Source organism: Limulus polyphemus, unplaced genomic scaffold (genome assembly GCF_000517525.1).
Source record: "Limulus polyphemus unplaced genomic scaffold, Limulus_polyphemus-2.1.2 Scaffold3935, whole genome shotgun sequence".
Taxonomy (NCBI): Eukaryota; Metazoa; Arthropoda; class Merostomata; order Xiphosura; family Limulidae; genus Limulus; species Limulus polyphemus.
In genome coordinates this window covers 37,067-52,006 of record NW_013669545.1, presented here as the reverse complement: position 1 = coordinate 52,006, position 14,940 = coordinate 37,067, and the positions used below count along the sequence as shown (strand labels likewise).

General features: G+C 30.9%; 1 protein-coding gene across 3 annotated transcripts in view; it reads left to right on the top strand.

Annotated features, from left to right (window-relative positions):
- Positions 1-14,940, top strand: part of LOC106470309 (serine/threonine-protein kinase SIK3-like) — an 83,364-nt gene that overhangs the window by 54,705 nt on the left and 13,719 nt on the right. Inside the window, exons 1-9 of one of the 3 annotated variants that reach the window (XM_022398914.1) lie at positions 746-1,007; positions 1,681-1,797; positions 2,519-2,582; positions 5,378-5,539; positions 7,014-7,138; positions 7,396-7,519; positions 10,143-10,369; positions 13,518-13,668; positions 14,206-14,330. In XM_022398914.1, the coding sequence (XP_022254622.1) occupies positions 1,756-1,797; positions 2,519-2,582; positions 5,378-5,539; positions 7,014-7,138; positions 7,396-7,519; positions 10,143-10,369; positions 13,518-13,668; positions 14,206-14,330 (1,020 nt within the window). In that variant the 5' untranslated portion in view covers positions 746-1,007; positions 1,681-1,755. Of the gene's footprint in view, positions 1-745; positions 1,008-1,160; positions 1,299-1,680; positions 1,798-2,518; positions 2,583-5,377; positions 5,540-7,013; positions 7,139-7,395; positions 7,520-10,142; positions 10,370-13,517; positions 13,669-14,205; positions 14,331-14,940 lie in introns of those variants that run through there. The other 2 variants (XM_022398915.1, XM_013930854.2) reach the window with 2 other exon arrangements.

Sequence of the window (14,940 nt, the reverse complement as noted above, 5' to 3'; positions counted from 1 at the left end):
CTGGTATATATAAGAGGGGAAAACGTGACGCGGGAAAAGGAGGTAATGTGTGTGTAGATAGTGAGTAACTGAACTGCAGTCAGAGAGCACGAGAGACGTTACAGCGTTTGTTTAGCGCGATTGTTGAAGTTGAATGTATCGGTAAAGTTATATTTGGAAAGAATAAACTAGTTTTATTAAGAAAGGAGTTGTGTCGCTTAAGTTTCGTCGGAACGAAGTTACGGAAAGTTAATTAACAAACAAAGACGTAACAGTACTTTTTTTTATAAGGTGTCTCACAGAAGATTAGCAATGGAAATCATATCAGAAAGGGTTAGGGCAAGACAAGTTAATTGGATTAAAAGGTGGTCAGATGAGAGAAAACAAAAGGCTGTTATTAATGGAGTCCAGTCAAACTGGATCCTTATGACTAGTGGAGTGCCTCAGGGCTCAGTGCTTGAGCCTTTGCTTTTTATTATTTACATTAATGATGTTGATAGGGGCATTATTAGTCAATTGGTAAAGTTTTGCTGATGACATTAATCTCTTCGGTATTTCTAGCTGTATTGAGGCTGTTGTACTACAGAATGACTTGGATTAATTGGTAAGCTGGACAAATATTTACAGATTATCTTTAATTATAGGAAGTGCAAGGTAATGCATCTGGGTTATAATAATTTAAATCACACATTTTATTTAAATGGAAACCTACTCAACAGTATGACTGAAGAAAATAATCTTGGCACAGTGGTGGATAAGTCACTTAAGCCAATGATGTTATGCTCTGTTGGTAGCAAAGCTTGGTTCCGGATTAACGCATAAGCTGAGCTACAGCTTAGGGCCTCACAATATACGAGGCTTCTTAGCAACCTCGGAAAAAGGAAAAACTGACTTCATTTCAGTTTCTTTTATTGTATGGAACCTTTTAAACTTGACATAGTGGGCCTCATAATGTCATAATCCAGCACTGTTAAAGCTAATATAATTTTAAGGTTATTTATACATATATTCATTACGAGTCATTAAAGGTATTTATATCTATAAAAACTGCTAGTTAAGGTCTCATTTAAGAATACTGTGTACAATTTTGGTCGCCTTATTAAAGAACAAAATTTTGACTTGTTGAGAAACATTCAGAGGAGGGCTGCAAGTACAGAAGGGTTATCTTACTATAGGGATAGGCTAAAGTCTTTTATTATCTCTTGAGAAAAGAAGGATAAAAGATTATTTTATTGAAGTTTACAAGATTATCCTGAATAAAAGATAAATGTTTCTGATTTCTTTATGTTGTAGTCTGAAGACAGTTAGATGAGAGCTGGGTATGTTTAATTTGGAAAATACAGGGAGGCTGGCACTTTATAAGGATTTAAGGGGGAATCAGTTACTTCCTGAAAAAAAGGGATGGGTTTAAACTTTTAGTTTCCCTAATGGTTGGTTTGTAAAGGCAGCCTTGAAGGACCAAATGGTCCATTATTGTCCGTATTTTATGTTATGTATCTGATTATGACCTGAACGTTTTATGTTTTCGTTATTTGATTCTCTGCACTTGCTAATTAGATCATGTGTTTATTAGTGATGGTTAGTTATATGTAAGTAAACATGTTTTATCAATTTGCTTTAATTTTATTTTTTGTCTGATGAAATTGTGATTTATTTTTTATATCATATCATTCAAATTATTTGTTTTCTAAATTTTCTCAGGTAGCAATTAAAATTATAGACAAGACCCAGTTAGATGAAGAGAATCTAAGGAAAATTTTTAGAGAAATTCAAATAATGAAGTTGCTCAATCACCCCCATATAGTTCGTTTGTATCAGGTGAGTATATCAACATATTAAAAGTTGCAAAAAATTTATTATTTAGTGTTTATATATTAGTGTCAGTGCATGATAGTTGATAATGATTTTAGGATTTATACTACTCATTTTCAAAACTGATGAAGTTAAAGCAGTGTGTTAATTAATTAATTTTATTATAATAATAGTAATTAGGAAAAACTGCTATTTCAAAACTTATATTTATGAATAAAAAATATTTGATGACGTTATATCTTGTGAAGTTTTTGAAAGAACTATTAATGTAGATAATACAAAAATTACAGGTTCTCTAGCTGTCTGGATGAATATTTTTTTTCCATTAGCAAATTGTACAAATACATCCAGTGTATCATGTACGAACTACTGTAGCTCTGAAATGATTGGAAGTAAAATACCTTATTTAACACCAGAATTACTTGTCATTTTTTTACACTGAGTGTTGTAACAGGAAAAAAAAAAATCAATATTTTAGATATGATGAAATATGTATCAACCCAACTGGTAGTTAATAGTATACAAACAGGTTAGTAATTTGAGGGTTCAGTGAGTAAAAATGTAAGTATGAGAAACATGGCAGTTATTTTATGATATGAAACATATTAGCTGATACTAAATAATATATATCTCTTTCCATAACCAGCTGAATATCTTAGCTTTGAGCTTCTTGTTTACCTGGTGTAAACTAAGATGTCTTCAATGATACACTCATTTTGTTTTTCAGGTGATGGAAACAGAAAAGATGATATACTTAGTGACCGAATATGCTAGTCAGGGAGAAATATTTGGTAAATTCAGAGATATGTAATTACTAGTAATGTATTTGAATAAAAGTAAATGTTGTGTTGAATAAAGCTCTGATATATATGAATACTATTTCTTGGATTTCATGTCATGAAGTGCATAAGTACACAAGTTATTTATTCTTACATTTAAACAAATATGATAATCTGATCATGTTCATTCTAATATATATATATATATATATATATATTAATAAGATACAGGGAAATAAATTTAATTAAAACGAGCTACGTTCTTTGAAATTATATAATAATAAAGAGTTCCCTCATCATTGAAACCTTTTGTCTGCCAGTAAATGTATAAAACACGAGACTATTCTTAGCTATTTCTGCTTCCAAACCATTCTTCCATCATACACACATTCATGCATGCATCACCACAGTGGGAGAAATATTATGGAAAGCATTTTATAAGTAAAGAGTTCTCAGAAACTATACCCTTTCCTTAATCACCATTTCTTGCCGTAGGGCATGCATTCTTACAAGGAAAGATAAATAAAGGTCTTATGCAACCACTTTTATTTTTAGCTTGTCCAGTACCTATACAGTGAAAATATTTGTACCTGTGACTGAGGATGTTAAGTATTCATCATGCTAGTGGTTTAGTGCATTGAGTATCCATGAAGCGACGTCTACAGCTTCCTTTGATTAATATTAACAAGTGCATTAAGTGCCTTCAAAACTTTGTTCATTGAAGCTATTTTTAGGAGTCCCTCTCTCTCTCCCTGTTAAGGTTTACTTCGGTTTGAAGTAGTGATTGATAATGTTAGGGTATGGGTGAAGGCTAAATTCCTACATGTGTTCTTGGAAATTAACTAGGACTAATTAATTTGTTCATCCTGTGATATTTTACATTTTTGATTGTTGAATGAAAGGTATAGTTTATTGAGTTATTTTTATTTGGAATTTAAATCTGAAAAGTTACACATTACTGGATTTTGTAGGTATTGATTGGATATGAATCTGTAAATGAACTCTTTTAATGTATTTTGCTTAAAAAATACAGATAAAAATGTAGTCTTAATTGTTGGTTATTATATAGAGTATTATACAGATATATATGGTTGAATATTGTGTATGTGCTAAGGTTGGGTTGTGTCAATTTAAACACAAGTAGTACATCTATATATATATATATATATATATATATATATATTGTGTATGTGCTAAGGTTGGGTGTTGTGTCAATTTAAACACAAGTAGTACATCTATATATATGTATATGTATATTGTGTATGTGCTAAGGTTGGGTGTTGTGTCAATTTAAACACAAATAGTACATATATATATATATATATATATATTGTGTATGTGCTAAGGTTGGGTGTTGTGTCAATTTAAACACAAGTAGTACATCTATATATATGTATATTGTGTATGTGCTGAGGTTGGGTGTTGTGTATGTTTGTAAATTTAAACACAAATAGTACATCTATAGTACATCAAAGGTGAAAGATACATTTAAGAATTAGATTATTTCAATATGATAATTGTATTTTATGTATTTCTATACATAACATATATTTCTTCAGTATTATTCAAAAGTTTATTTTGAGTTACAAATCTAATCAGTTAAGAGGTTGATTCTATGAAGTATATAATGAAAGCACATATTAAGTGTACAGTAAATGTTTTATAAGAACATATCACATTTCATTATCAGAAATGTGATATCCAATATAGCAATGAAATAAATCAAACATACAGTGGCCTTTCTGTACATGAGGTTGAAATGATATACTGCAATTTGAGTAGAGTTAATGAGAGGTTAATTTTTCAGCTCAGTGTCAAATCTAGTGGTAAAAGAAAACGTACATCTTTTGAAAAAACAACAAGAAAGAGTAGCTTGATTTCTCTTTATACTTATACTACAGCCCAAAATTGTAAAAATATATTCTGTATCTGGTCAGTATGGTCAGTGACTTAGTTAAGATGATCTCTTTTTGATGCAGTATGTGCTTTTTGATTATATTCTATATCTGGTCAGTATGGTCAGTGACTTAGTTAAAATGACCCCTTTTTGATGCAGTATGTGCTTTTTAAATACCTCTGTAAATGTTTTGATATTTGAAGGAATACTAATACACATATTTAATGGAAGATTTAAAAGATGTGTACAGGATTTTATGGAATATGTTGTATTATATTTCCTTTATATATTTCAATATTCAAGTTAGTTTCTAAGGTCAACAAGGATAAATTTTATAGGTTGTTTAGGCAGAGTATTCATAATGAATTTAAGTTTCAAATGGACAAAACTGCCTGTTGTAAAAACCTACAAATGTAGAGGACGATGTTTTGAAAGTCTTCCGTCTTCATCTGAAGATGAAAGTGGAAGACTTTCGAAACGTCGTCCTCTACATTTGTAGGTATCTACAACAGGCAGTTGTTGTCCATTTGAAACTTAGATTCAACAAGGATATAATTTATTTTTTGGATCTTCAGAGTTTTAATGGTTGTTGATTATATATTCATTTTTACATTTTGTCAGTTATTTTTGATGTAATTAATATAAACATTGCCTCAGTTTTCTTAAATCAGTAAAGTATTTAATGAGTCTTGACAATGTACAAAACATTTTTTAACATGCTAAAGATGAATGATATATATATATATTATTCTAAGGGAATAACCTTGTTCTATTTTCTTAATTCCAAATTTGAATTATTGGAAACATATACTTTTACTTAAGTGACATTAGTAATTTTTTGGCATGTGTTTTAATTTCAAGGTTTCAATAAAATAAATATAAAGTCTGTTTTATTTTTTTGTGAGGCCAGATCACCTTGTAATCAGTGGAAAAATGAGTGAAAGTGAGGCCCGAAAGAAGTTTCAACAGATCGTTGCTGCTGTTGGGTACTGTCACCAGCGATATGTAGTACACCGAGACTTGAAAGCTGAAAATCTTCTTCTTGACTCAGAAATGAATATTAAAATAGCAGGTAAAAAAGAAATGAAAACAAATTATCACTAAAATTTGATTACAGTTACCTGAAACAAAAATATTCACAAGTAAGCTAAAGTCTAAGGATTAAAAAACTGGAAAACTGCTGAAAATATAGGATTAAGGTATAGGTTGAGCCGACTCATACACAGAATGTGTGATGGGGGGGTTGGTTCTAATTTGTGAGATCAAAGGCCAGATCACAGTGGGTGAATAACAATCAGCATGCTAGTGCTATGGGAGTCTGGGGGCATACCCCCCTAGAAAATATGTAAAAACATAGGTGCTATGAGATTAAGTCTGGAAGCAATTTTGCATGAAATATAGCTTAAGCAATTCCATGGCTGTTCATATAAAATCCACAAACATCCAATGAAAAGTCAACAAGTCATTCTGTTGTAACATTACATGGGTAGCTAGACTTAAATTAAAATGAATGTTTGTTTTATTACAGTAAATTACTGTACTATCTACATGCAGAGTACTTATTAATTGTTAAATTATATTACTAATTTAAACAACTCTATACAACAATAGTATATTAGTTCTTTCAATCATTGGCTATCATTTACGTACACGTATGCATTACTGAAATAACATGTTAGCACTTTCCTTTCTTCTGGGATGTTTTTTCATGAATAACTTGCATACAGTTTCAATGTTGATAGCAGTGTCATAATGATTAAGTACTGAAGCTAGAGTATGCAGTCTTTCTTCAGTTTGTGTACACCTCAAGTAATTATTAAACTGGCAGAGAGCAGATGCTGAATGTTGACAGTGTGGCAAAGTGTTTCAGTACCATAAAAATATTTTATATACTGAAGCATGCTTTGATGAAAAAGAGACAATTATTTAAAGTTTGGAGACGACAGTACAATGAACATTTATATATATACGTTTGACTTATTTTAATACATTATTTTTAAACAAGTGGACTGTATTGCTGTTTGTTTATTGTTGAAATGTATCGCCAATAAGTCATGCACGTACTGTAAAGTATCCAGCTCACAAAACCTGACAGTTGCAATACAGCTTTGGGTTTACAATTACAAAGTGTCAACAAAAGCCATTGCATGCGACTATTTCCAGCCCAAGAATGTCAATGCTACATCTAAAGAATGTAGACTACGTAGAAAACATTATACACAGCTGCACTATTACTACATAAACATAATTTTTACATCACAAAAATATAGGATTTTGCTGATTAATTTTACATACATAATTTTACATAACATTATACACAGCTGCACTATTACTATATAAACATAATTTTCACATCACAAAAATATAGGATTTTGCTGATTAATTTTACATACAAGTTATTTAGAATTGTGTTATATTCAATCAAAAAGATATAATTAAAGCAATTTAACACATCATACACAAATAGTATAGTTATATGCATAATTTTCATAGACTTGTTGAAAAAAAAAGAAGTGGAGTACTAAGTTGCAGTGTTTCGTTTGTAGATTTTGGATTTAGCAACCATTTTGAACCTGGTAAGTCTCTTTCAACATGGTGTGGAAGTCCACCATATGCTGCACCAGAATTGTTTGAAGGTAAACAGTACGATGGAACCAAAGCAGATATTTGGGTAAGCTAAAGTACTCAGTCAATGGTTATTTTCTTTAGTTTATGTTAGGAGTTAAGATTAAATTTTGGTGTTGCTTCTTCTACAGTTTAATAAATTCCTTATAATCTAAATAATGTCTTTACGCAATATACTTACTAAATCAAGTCTGTATCTCATGTTGTATATTTAGAAGTTTTGCCTAATTCATAGCAGCAAATTTTGCAATTTTTGGGATCTTTTCTATCTGATTCAAAATATATTTCGTTTTGTTTTGACAGAGCATGGGAGTTGTGCTTTATGTATTAGTTTGTGGAGCCCTTCCTTTCGATGCAAGCACTCTTCAGTGTTTACGAACTCGAGTTCTATCTGGAAAATTTAGAATACCTTATTTCATGTCTACAGGTATATTTCTTTTGTACAAGTTTCTAAGCTTATATTTAGTTTATTGTGACACTTTATTACATCCAGGCAAAACCTGAACTTTGTCAGAATAATTTACTAAGGTTTATTTTAACACTTTATTACATCCATGCAAAACCTGAATTTTGTCAGAGTAATTTACTAAGGTTTATTGTAACACTTTATTACATCCATGCAAAAACCTGAATTTTGTCAAAGTAATGTACTAAGGTTTATTGTAACACTTTAATACATCCATGCAAAACCTGAATTTTGTCAGAGTAATTTACTAAGGTTTATTGTAACACTTTAATACATCCATGCAAAACTTGAACTTTGTCAGTGTAATTTACCAAGGTTTATTGTGATTCAATAATTAAATATCTTATATGCACAAATTCCTTTAGAATTTTATTTTACATAGAAATAGGCTTACAAAAGTATTTAAAGAGAGACTTTCTTTAAGTTGCAATTTAGTGACTAAAACAGAATGTCTGTGCAAAATATTGGTCATTTCTTATAATATTGTGATTATGTTTGCAGAAATTAAGCTATATTTATTATTTTGTTATGGTTTGAATACATTATTGTTGTTACATGTGTTTGTACTTAAGCACAAAGCTACACAACAGGCCATCTGTGCTCTGCCCACCACTGGTATCGAAATTCGGATTCTAGCATCACAGATAATACCACTGTGCCTCTGGGTGTTGAAAATATAATAGAACAGTGTATTTAGAGGTAGTTCTCGTATGATTGACTGGGTCATAAGAAAATTAGCTGTGATAACTACTTTCTTATGGTCCTTTATCACTTAAATATTTCTTATTCTTATACATTTAAATATACTCACTTCCATGTCTCATCATCATCATATGCCATCTTCCTCAGGAAGGTTGGGTGTCACAATCCTCTGCTTTTCTCACGAGGTCTTCTTATTTTACTATCTCACTTCATTCTTTAATATTTGTTATCCACTCTGTTCTTGATCTTTCCCTTTTATTTGACCCTCTAGTATGACTCGCTGGATATTGTGTTGTCTCATCATGTGACCAAAATTTGCTACTTTTCTCTTCTTGATGGTTGGTACAACATATCTTTTCACGTTCATCATACTGAGAACCTCTTCATTTGTTACCTTGTCCATCCAGGATATTTTCATCATCTTTCCATACACCCACATCTCAAATGCTACCAGTTTGTTAATCAGTGCTTGTGTCTCACTTTATTTTAAATCATTTAACAGTCAATGAACCTGGAAAGCACAAAATGGCAAAAGTTTATCTTTTTTTGTTTTCAACTGTGTCTTAATTGTATGTGAAATTCTTGCAAATACATTTAACACTGATAAAAATAACGGAAATGCTTAGAACTCAGTAAACAAAATAAAAAGTTATGTATTATTCTATGTATTGCAGTCTTTTAATTTCATATTAAGTATCTAATAAAACGTATAATATTTTATTTTTGTGTGTATTGTATTTTAAGAACCAGAAGTGTGACATTCCTTAAATAGTAACAATTCGCTTCAAAAGTCCATTTTTCTGAGAAAATCTTAAAGAATACCCTCAAATATCCTAACGTATAGAACAAGCTTTGTGATCTTGCTTTTAAGAGCAGGATCATAACATTTAAATTTGAGCTTTAAAAGTAAGTATTATTTTTAGCCCTGTGTCTCAACTTGCCTTAAAAGTAACTAAACGAACTCTATCACAAAATCGACTAAGAAGTTTAATCCTAATATGGCGTGGAATCGGTGTAGGTTTTTTTTATCCAGAATGTTACACAAACAGACATTTTCTTGCCAAAAACTGGGTTCCAAGGTCCCGAAATTAGTCACGTTTTCTGTGCATCCCCCCCCCTTCCCACACACTCCAAAATAATTGGTGCTTACTAATTCCATGCTGAACAACAATTTCTGAAGAAATATATATATTGTTACGACAGCGGAAGTCACGTGACGCTAGTAACACGTCATGATATTCTTGAAGGTTCTTGAATGCTCGAGCGTTTACTAGATGTACGGTATTCTTGTATATAAGCTGCCAAGAAGTGACGGCAATAATGGAATTGAATTGCAGACAGAGATACAGATGGACAATTGAGTTAAGCTCGTGAATCATTCGTTGTGAATTATCACGTTTGTTTAAATTAACTGACTGTTCGAATTAAGTGTATTGCAAAGCTGTAGTGAGAGAGAATAAACTAGTTTTATTTAAAGAAGGACTTGTATTGCTGAAGTTTTTTGGAAAGAATTTCTACGGAAAATTAACAAACAATCAAAGGTGTAACAATATATAAGAAATTCCTGTTGTCAGCCACTGTACTATAGCTCACATACATTTTATCAAACTCATACTGAAGGTAAAACCACCACCAATGCGCAGTATACTATATAAAGAACTTATTTAGACTTTTTTCACAGACTAAGACTGGTGTACTTCCTTTTTTATTAAGACAGTTAATATTGTGCTTTTATGACTAGAGATTCTGCAATGCAAATAAAATTGTTTTGCATAACCAGTTACTATTTGAAAGGTCTTAAATTTTGTTTTAGAAAAGTACTAAATACAAATAAATTTTAATTAGTTATATATACAGATTTTTAAAGTATTTTTCTTTGCAGACTGTGAGAACTTGGTACGTAACATGTTAATTGTTGATCCGGAGAAGCGGTTTACTATACAGCAAATTCTTCACCACAAATGGATTCAACAGGGGGAACCTGATCCTGAATTTAAGATATTAGTTGAACAAAAATCAAGATCTGTACATGAAAATGAATCTATTGATGAGTTAATAGTAGAACATATGCTTCAGCTGCCAGGATTATCCAAAGAACAAATTATTAAGGTATCAGTGTTACATTCCTATTGTTAAAAAAATATTCACTTGTTAAGAAGATTGTATTATTTTTAAAATATGGCTGTACTGTCCATTTTTTATTTTCAAACATTGTTAAGTTATTGGAATGTATTCAAACTTAAATTTTAATTTAACTATTTAAATACTCGCTTTTTCTTTATCACCTTTATCTTATTAAAAAATCGAATTATTATTATAGTTACCAGTGGTGGGCAGAAGGGAATAAAACATGCAGTAAGCCATAGTTTCCAGTGGTAGGCAGAAGGGTATAACACATGCAGTAAGCTATAGTTTCCAGTGGTGGACAGAAGGGTATAAAACATGCAGTAAGCCATTACAAGATGTTGAATAGATTTTGCCATATTTCCTGTGCATTTTCTGAATATGAATACTTTCCTAGTTTGTTTGTATGTTGTATACACACACACACACACACACACACACATATGCACATTTTGATTGAGAAATTAAAGAAATTCTGTATTTAATTTATTGTGTTCATTACATAATAAGCAAATACCAGTTTGCAAATGACATCTATGCATTTAAATTAAATCTCACAGTTCACATTTCTTTGATTTGTTTTTGTCTGTGGTGTCTTTTGGGCAGGGATCAGTGTTGTAACACAAATGTAATGTTGACTGGATGAGTCAGAAATTTATCATATTTCAACCTAGATCTGTTCATCTTAACCAGGTTAAAAAAAAACAAATTGTGGTTCACAGATGTAACTATGTTAGCCAATTTTAGAGGTTGTTCTCATTGTAATTATGTTAATGAGAATAGAAGTTTTTGTCATCCCTAGATATAATTGAATTACATTATCTAGTTTAGAAAATATTGGAGTACCTAGATACGGTTACATGATTCAGTTTAATGCACTCTATGATGTATGTTTTGTTTCATGTCTGTAATGCCTACATGAGATTATCATTAGCTTCTCATCAAAACAGGCTACTTACATAGATTAGAACTAAACATTAACACAGTAATTAATATATATTGCTAATTTAATGGATCACTTACCAAGTTTACAAGAATTTCTAATGTGATTATGGTAGTTTACAAAGTTTTCTTAGTAGGAGGAGATTACTAATTTCTTTATATGCTATTTACTACTGGTAGGATCCAAATATTGCATAATTTTATGCAATTATATTTTTTCTAGTTACCATAGTAGTTTAAAGAACCAATAAACAAATTTGAGTGAAATCACTCATTTTCTGTTAAATACACAGAGTAATTAATAATTAGTGGGATTTATTATAATTGATTAGGTATTTTTTGAGTGACTCGTGTTTTATAAGCCAGGACCCTGTTACGGTAATTTCAGGATACATTTACCTAATAGTCACTAAACTTCCACAAGACAAGAGGTTTGTGAATCTATACAGAATGACAGATGAAATGAAAGAGGCAAGACATAGTGTTCACATCAAAATAAAGTGAATTTTTTACTTAACCAAATAAGATTGAAAAATAACAACTGATTATTTAGTGTTAAGACTATTGCAAATATGGAGATAGATGAAATAAAAAAAAGAAGAAAATAGTTGACCAGTATCCAATTAAAAGTTATCAATAATCAGTAAGTAAGAGCATGGTGATACAAGACTTCCACAGCTAGCCATGGCAGTCTCAGGAAAAATGAATTGAACTTCTCTAAAGACAGAGCAAATCTTAATCTGAAAGTGCCGAAACTGTGTTCACCGTGCATGTTCTTTCTGTGACTCATCAATCAAGATGAAAGGATTGACATTTGGAAGTATCATTGCTCCATGTGACAGCTACAAGATATTCCCCAAGTCAAGGAAAGAGAAGATAAATATCCGGACTGGTCAAGCTACAAAAATTTATATCTCAGGCTGAATTTTGCAAATGATCTCATCCAGATATTGTGTGTTCCAAAATGAAAACTTGCTAAATTTAGGAATTTTGAAGATAAGAAATAGAAACTATGGGAGTGTAAGGTATGTCACTATAACCAGTAAATAGTTTAGAAAATTGTGGTTAAAAAATAGATGAGGTTAAAATGAAACTGTCAATACTACTTCTCTGAAGGACGTGTCTTTTATATTTGGATTTACTTGACAGAATGTGATGTGTTTTGTAAGAATATCCCACACACTCTCCAATAGGATTGAAGACCATTACTTCTCCACCAGTGAAGGAATTTGTGTTGAACTGTTTATTACAGTTGAGATGGGTATCATCACTCAGATGGCTAAAGTCAGGGCCAATAGCTCCAGCATGTAGCGGTACAAAGGGCCTTAAGACATGGTTTCTATCATCGGTAGCATTAATGATACCATTCTGCAGAATCAGGAGTGATGAGAGTCACCACCATCCCCGGGCCAAACATCCTCACTGTGCCCCCTGTCTCTTTCTTTTTAACATTTTTAAGAACTTGTTAAAAAAAGAAAAATCATAGCAGCAGCTATTTTTAGCTCACTGTATAAGCGTAAAAACGAGCTTTATGACATAACCAGGTTTCATTTGCTCAGGCCCCTGGCCAGTTGCCCCCTTTAATCCTAGATTCATAATTATACATTTATACTAAATTATATTAAATAAGTTTGTTTTTTTCTTGAAGAGCAAAGCCACATTGGGCTATCTGCTGTATCCTCCCCAGAGAATCAAAACCCGGATTTTAACATTGTATGTCCATAGATTACCACTGTCCCATTGGGGGACAGTATTATATAAGAGGCTGGACAAGCTACAGTTTAAAAGAAATGTCAATTAAACACATTCTTAGTTAAGTTTTCCCTGATGTTTCTGGTTGCTTTGTTGTTAAGAACAAAGCTATACAATAGGGTATCTGTACTATGATGTGAATGTATATAAATTATCATTAGTCTTATGTATTCAGAGTTTAAACAAAGTTCAAGCAATAGGATAGATTAAATAAAAGTATTTATGAACCATGTGGTAAGTAAGTTACTTAATAGGTGTTTCTGCATAACAGATGGAATTATTAAAACCTGGGCAAAACTGATATATGATATAAGAAGAAAACACATGCTTTAAGTCATATAAGGTGAAATATCAAGTCTTGAAATGTTGAAATCAATTCCCATAAGCTTAATTTTTAATTGTTTTGTTTTGCTTCATGATACTGAATTGTTATTTTCAGTGTGTTCAAGAAAAATATTTTGATAGCTGCAGTGCCATATATCACTTGCTTCAAGATAAATTAAAAAGCCACCAGAGGGCAGCCTTGCTGCCCCAAAACTTGCCAGTAACAGCTCAACCACAAAGAAAATCCAGTATAACAACTGGAGTTGGTAAGTATACTGATACAGTATTATTTTTAATTTATCTAATACTCTTTTTTTTTTAGACGTACAACTTCGAAATAAAAGAAAGAAAGTCAGAAAACATTTGAAATGCTATTTATTAATATTTTAGTATCAAAAATTTGCTGCTAGTACTTTCAACGTTTAATCCAAAATTCAGAGTTTATTAAGCATTTTTAGGAAATAGTTTTTAAAGCTATTATTAGTGTCTGAATGTATAATTGTTCTTAACTCAACAGTAACTTTTTCAAATATAAATATTAAACCCATTACAGTATTTGTATATTTTGTGTATAAAATCATTCTGTTTTACAATAAGCAATTTTAAAAGTATAACACTGAGCTTTAATAAGTTACCTGATATTAAGATGTGTTTAATGTTGTTTTTTTTTAATTTCTATCCTTCTTAAACTACTTGTGTGAAGTATTTAGCTATAATCAGAAATTTCATATACTAGTACATACTTTCATTACTTTTCTCAACAACATAAAAACAAAAAATTGAAATCATCTTCATTTTTCCAGTTGAAAGGGGTTCACCTAATATGGAGAATGGTAACTCTGAGCATCAGGCTTTGTTGAGCTCCATGTTGACTGTCAGTCCCACTCCTATGCTACAGATGTGTGCCGAGAACCAAAATGTTGAAAACGTAAATGATAATACAAACTTATATTTAATAAGTAAATGGCTATTTGTTAATTTATGAAAGACAGTAAATAGTTTACTTTGTTAGATGTTTTTAATACTTTTATTTATAGAGATACACCCATGTTATTTCTGAACATCCCTGCCCACAGACCCTAATTTTTGGTATTATTTTTTAAGTAATGTCATAATTATCAGGTTAGATCCAATATTCAATTTATAAAATAACAGAAAGTAATAGAGTGTAACATAACATATAAACTACTCAACAGGAAAGTTTGTTACTATACGTAATGATGTTTTCATTGATATTTGACTATCTTTTTATATTTTATTTGTTAACTTTATATCTTGATCTGGATCATACATATATGTACATTATCTACATTATATATCTACTTTACATATATCTACATATATGTAAAGTTCCAGATATTTTATACAATAAAGGAAAAATAAATAAAGTAATTGACAGAGACATGATTTCACTGTTACTGTCAGTTAATTGACAGAGATATGATTTCACTATGACTGTCAGGTAATTGACAGGGACATGATTTCACTGTTACTGTCAAGTAATTGACAGGGATATGATTTCACTATTACTTTCAGGT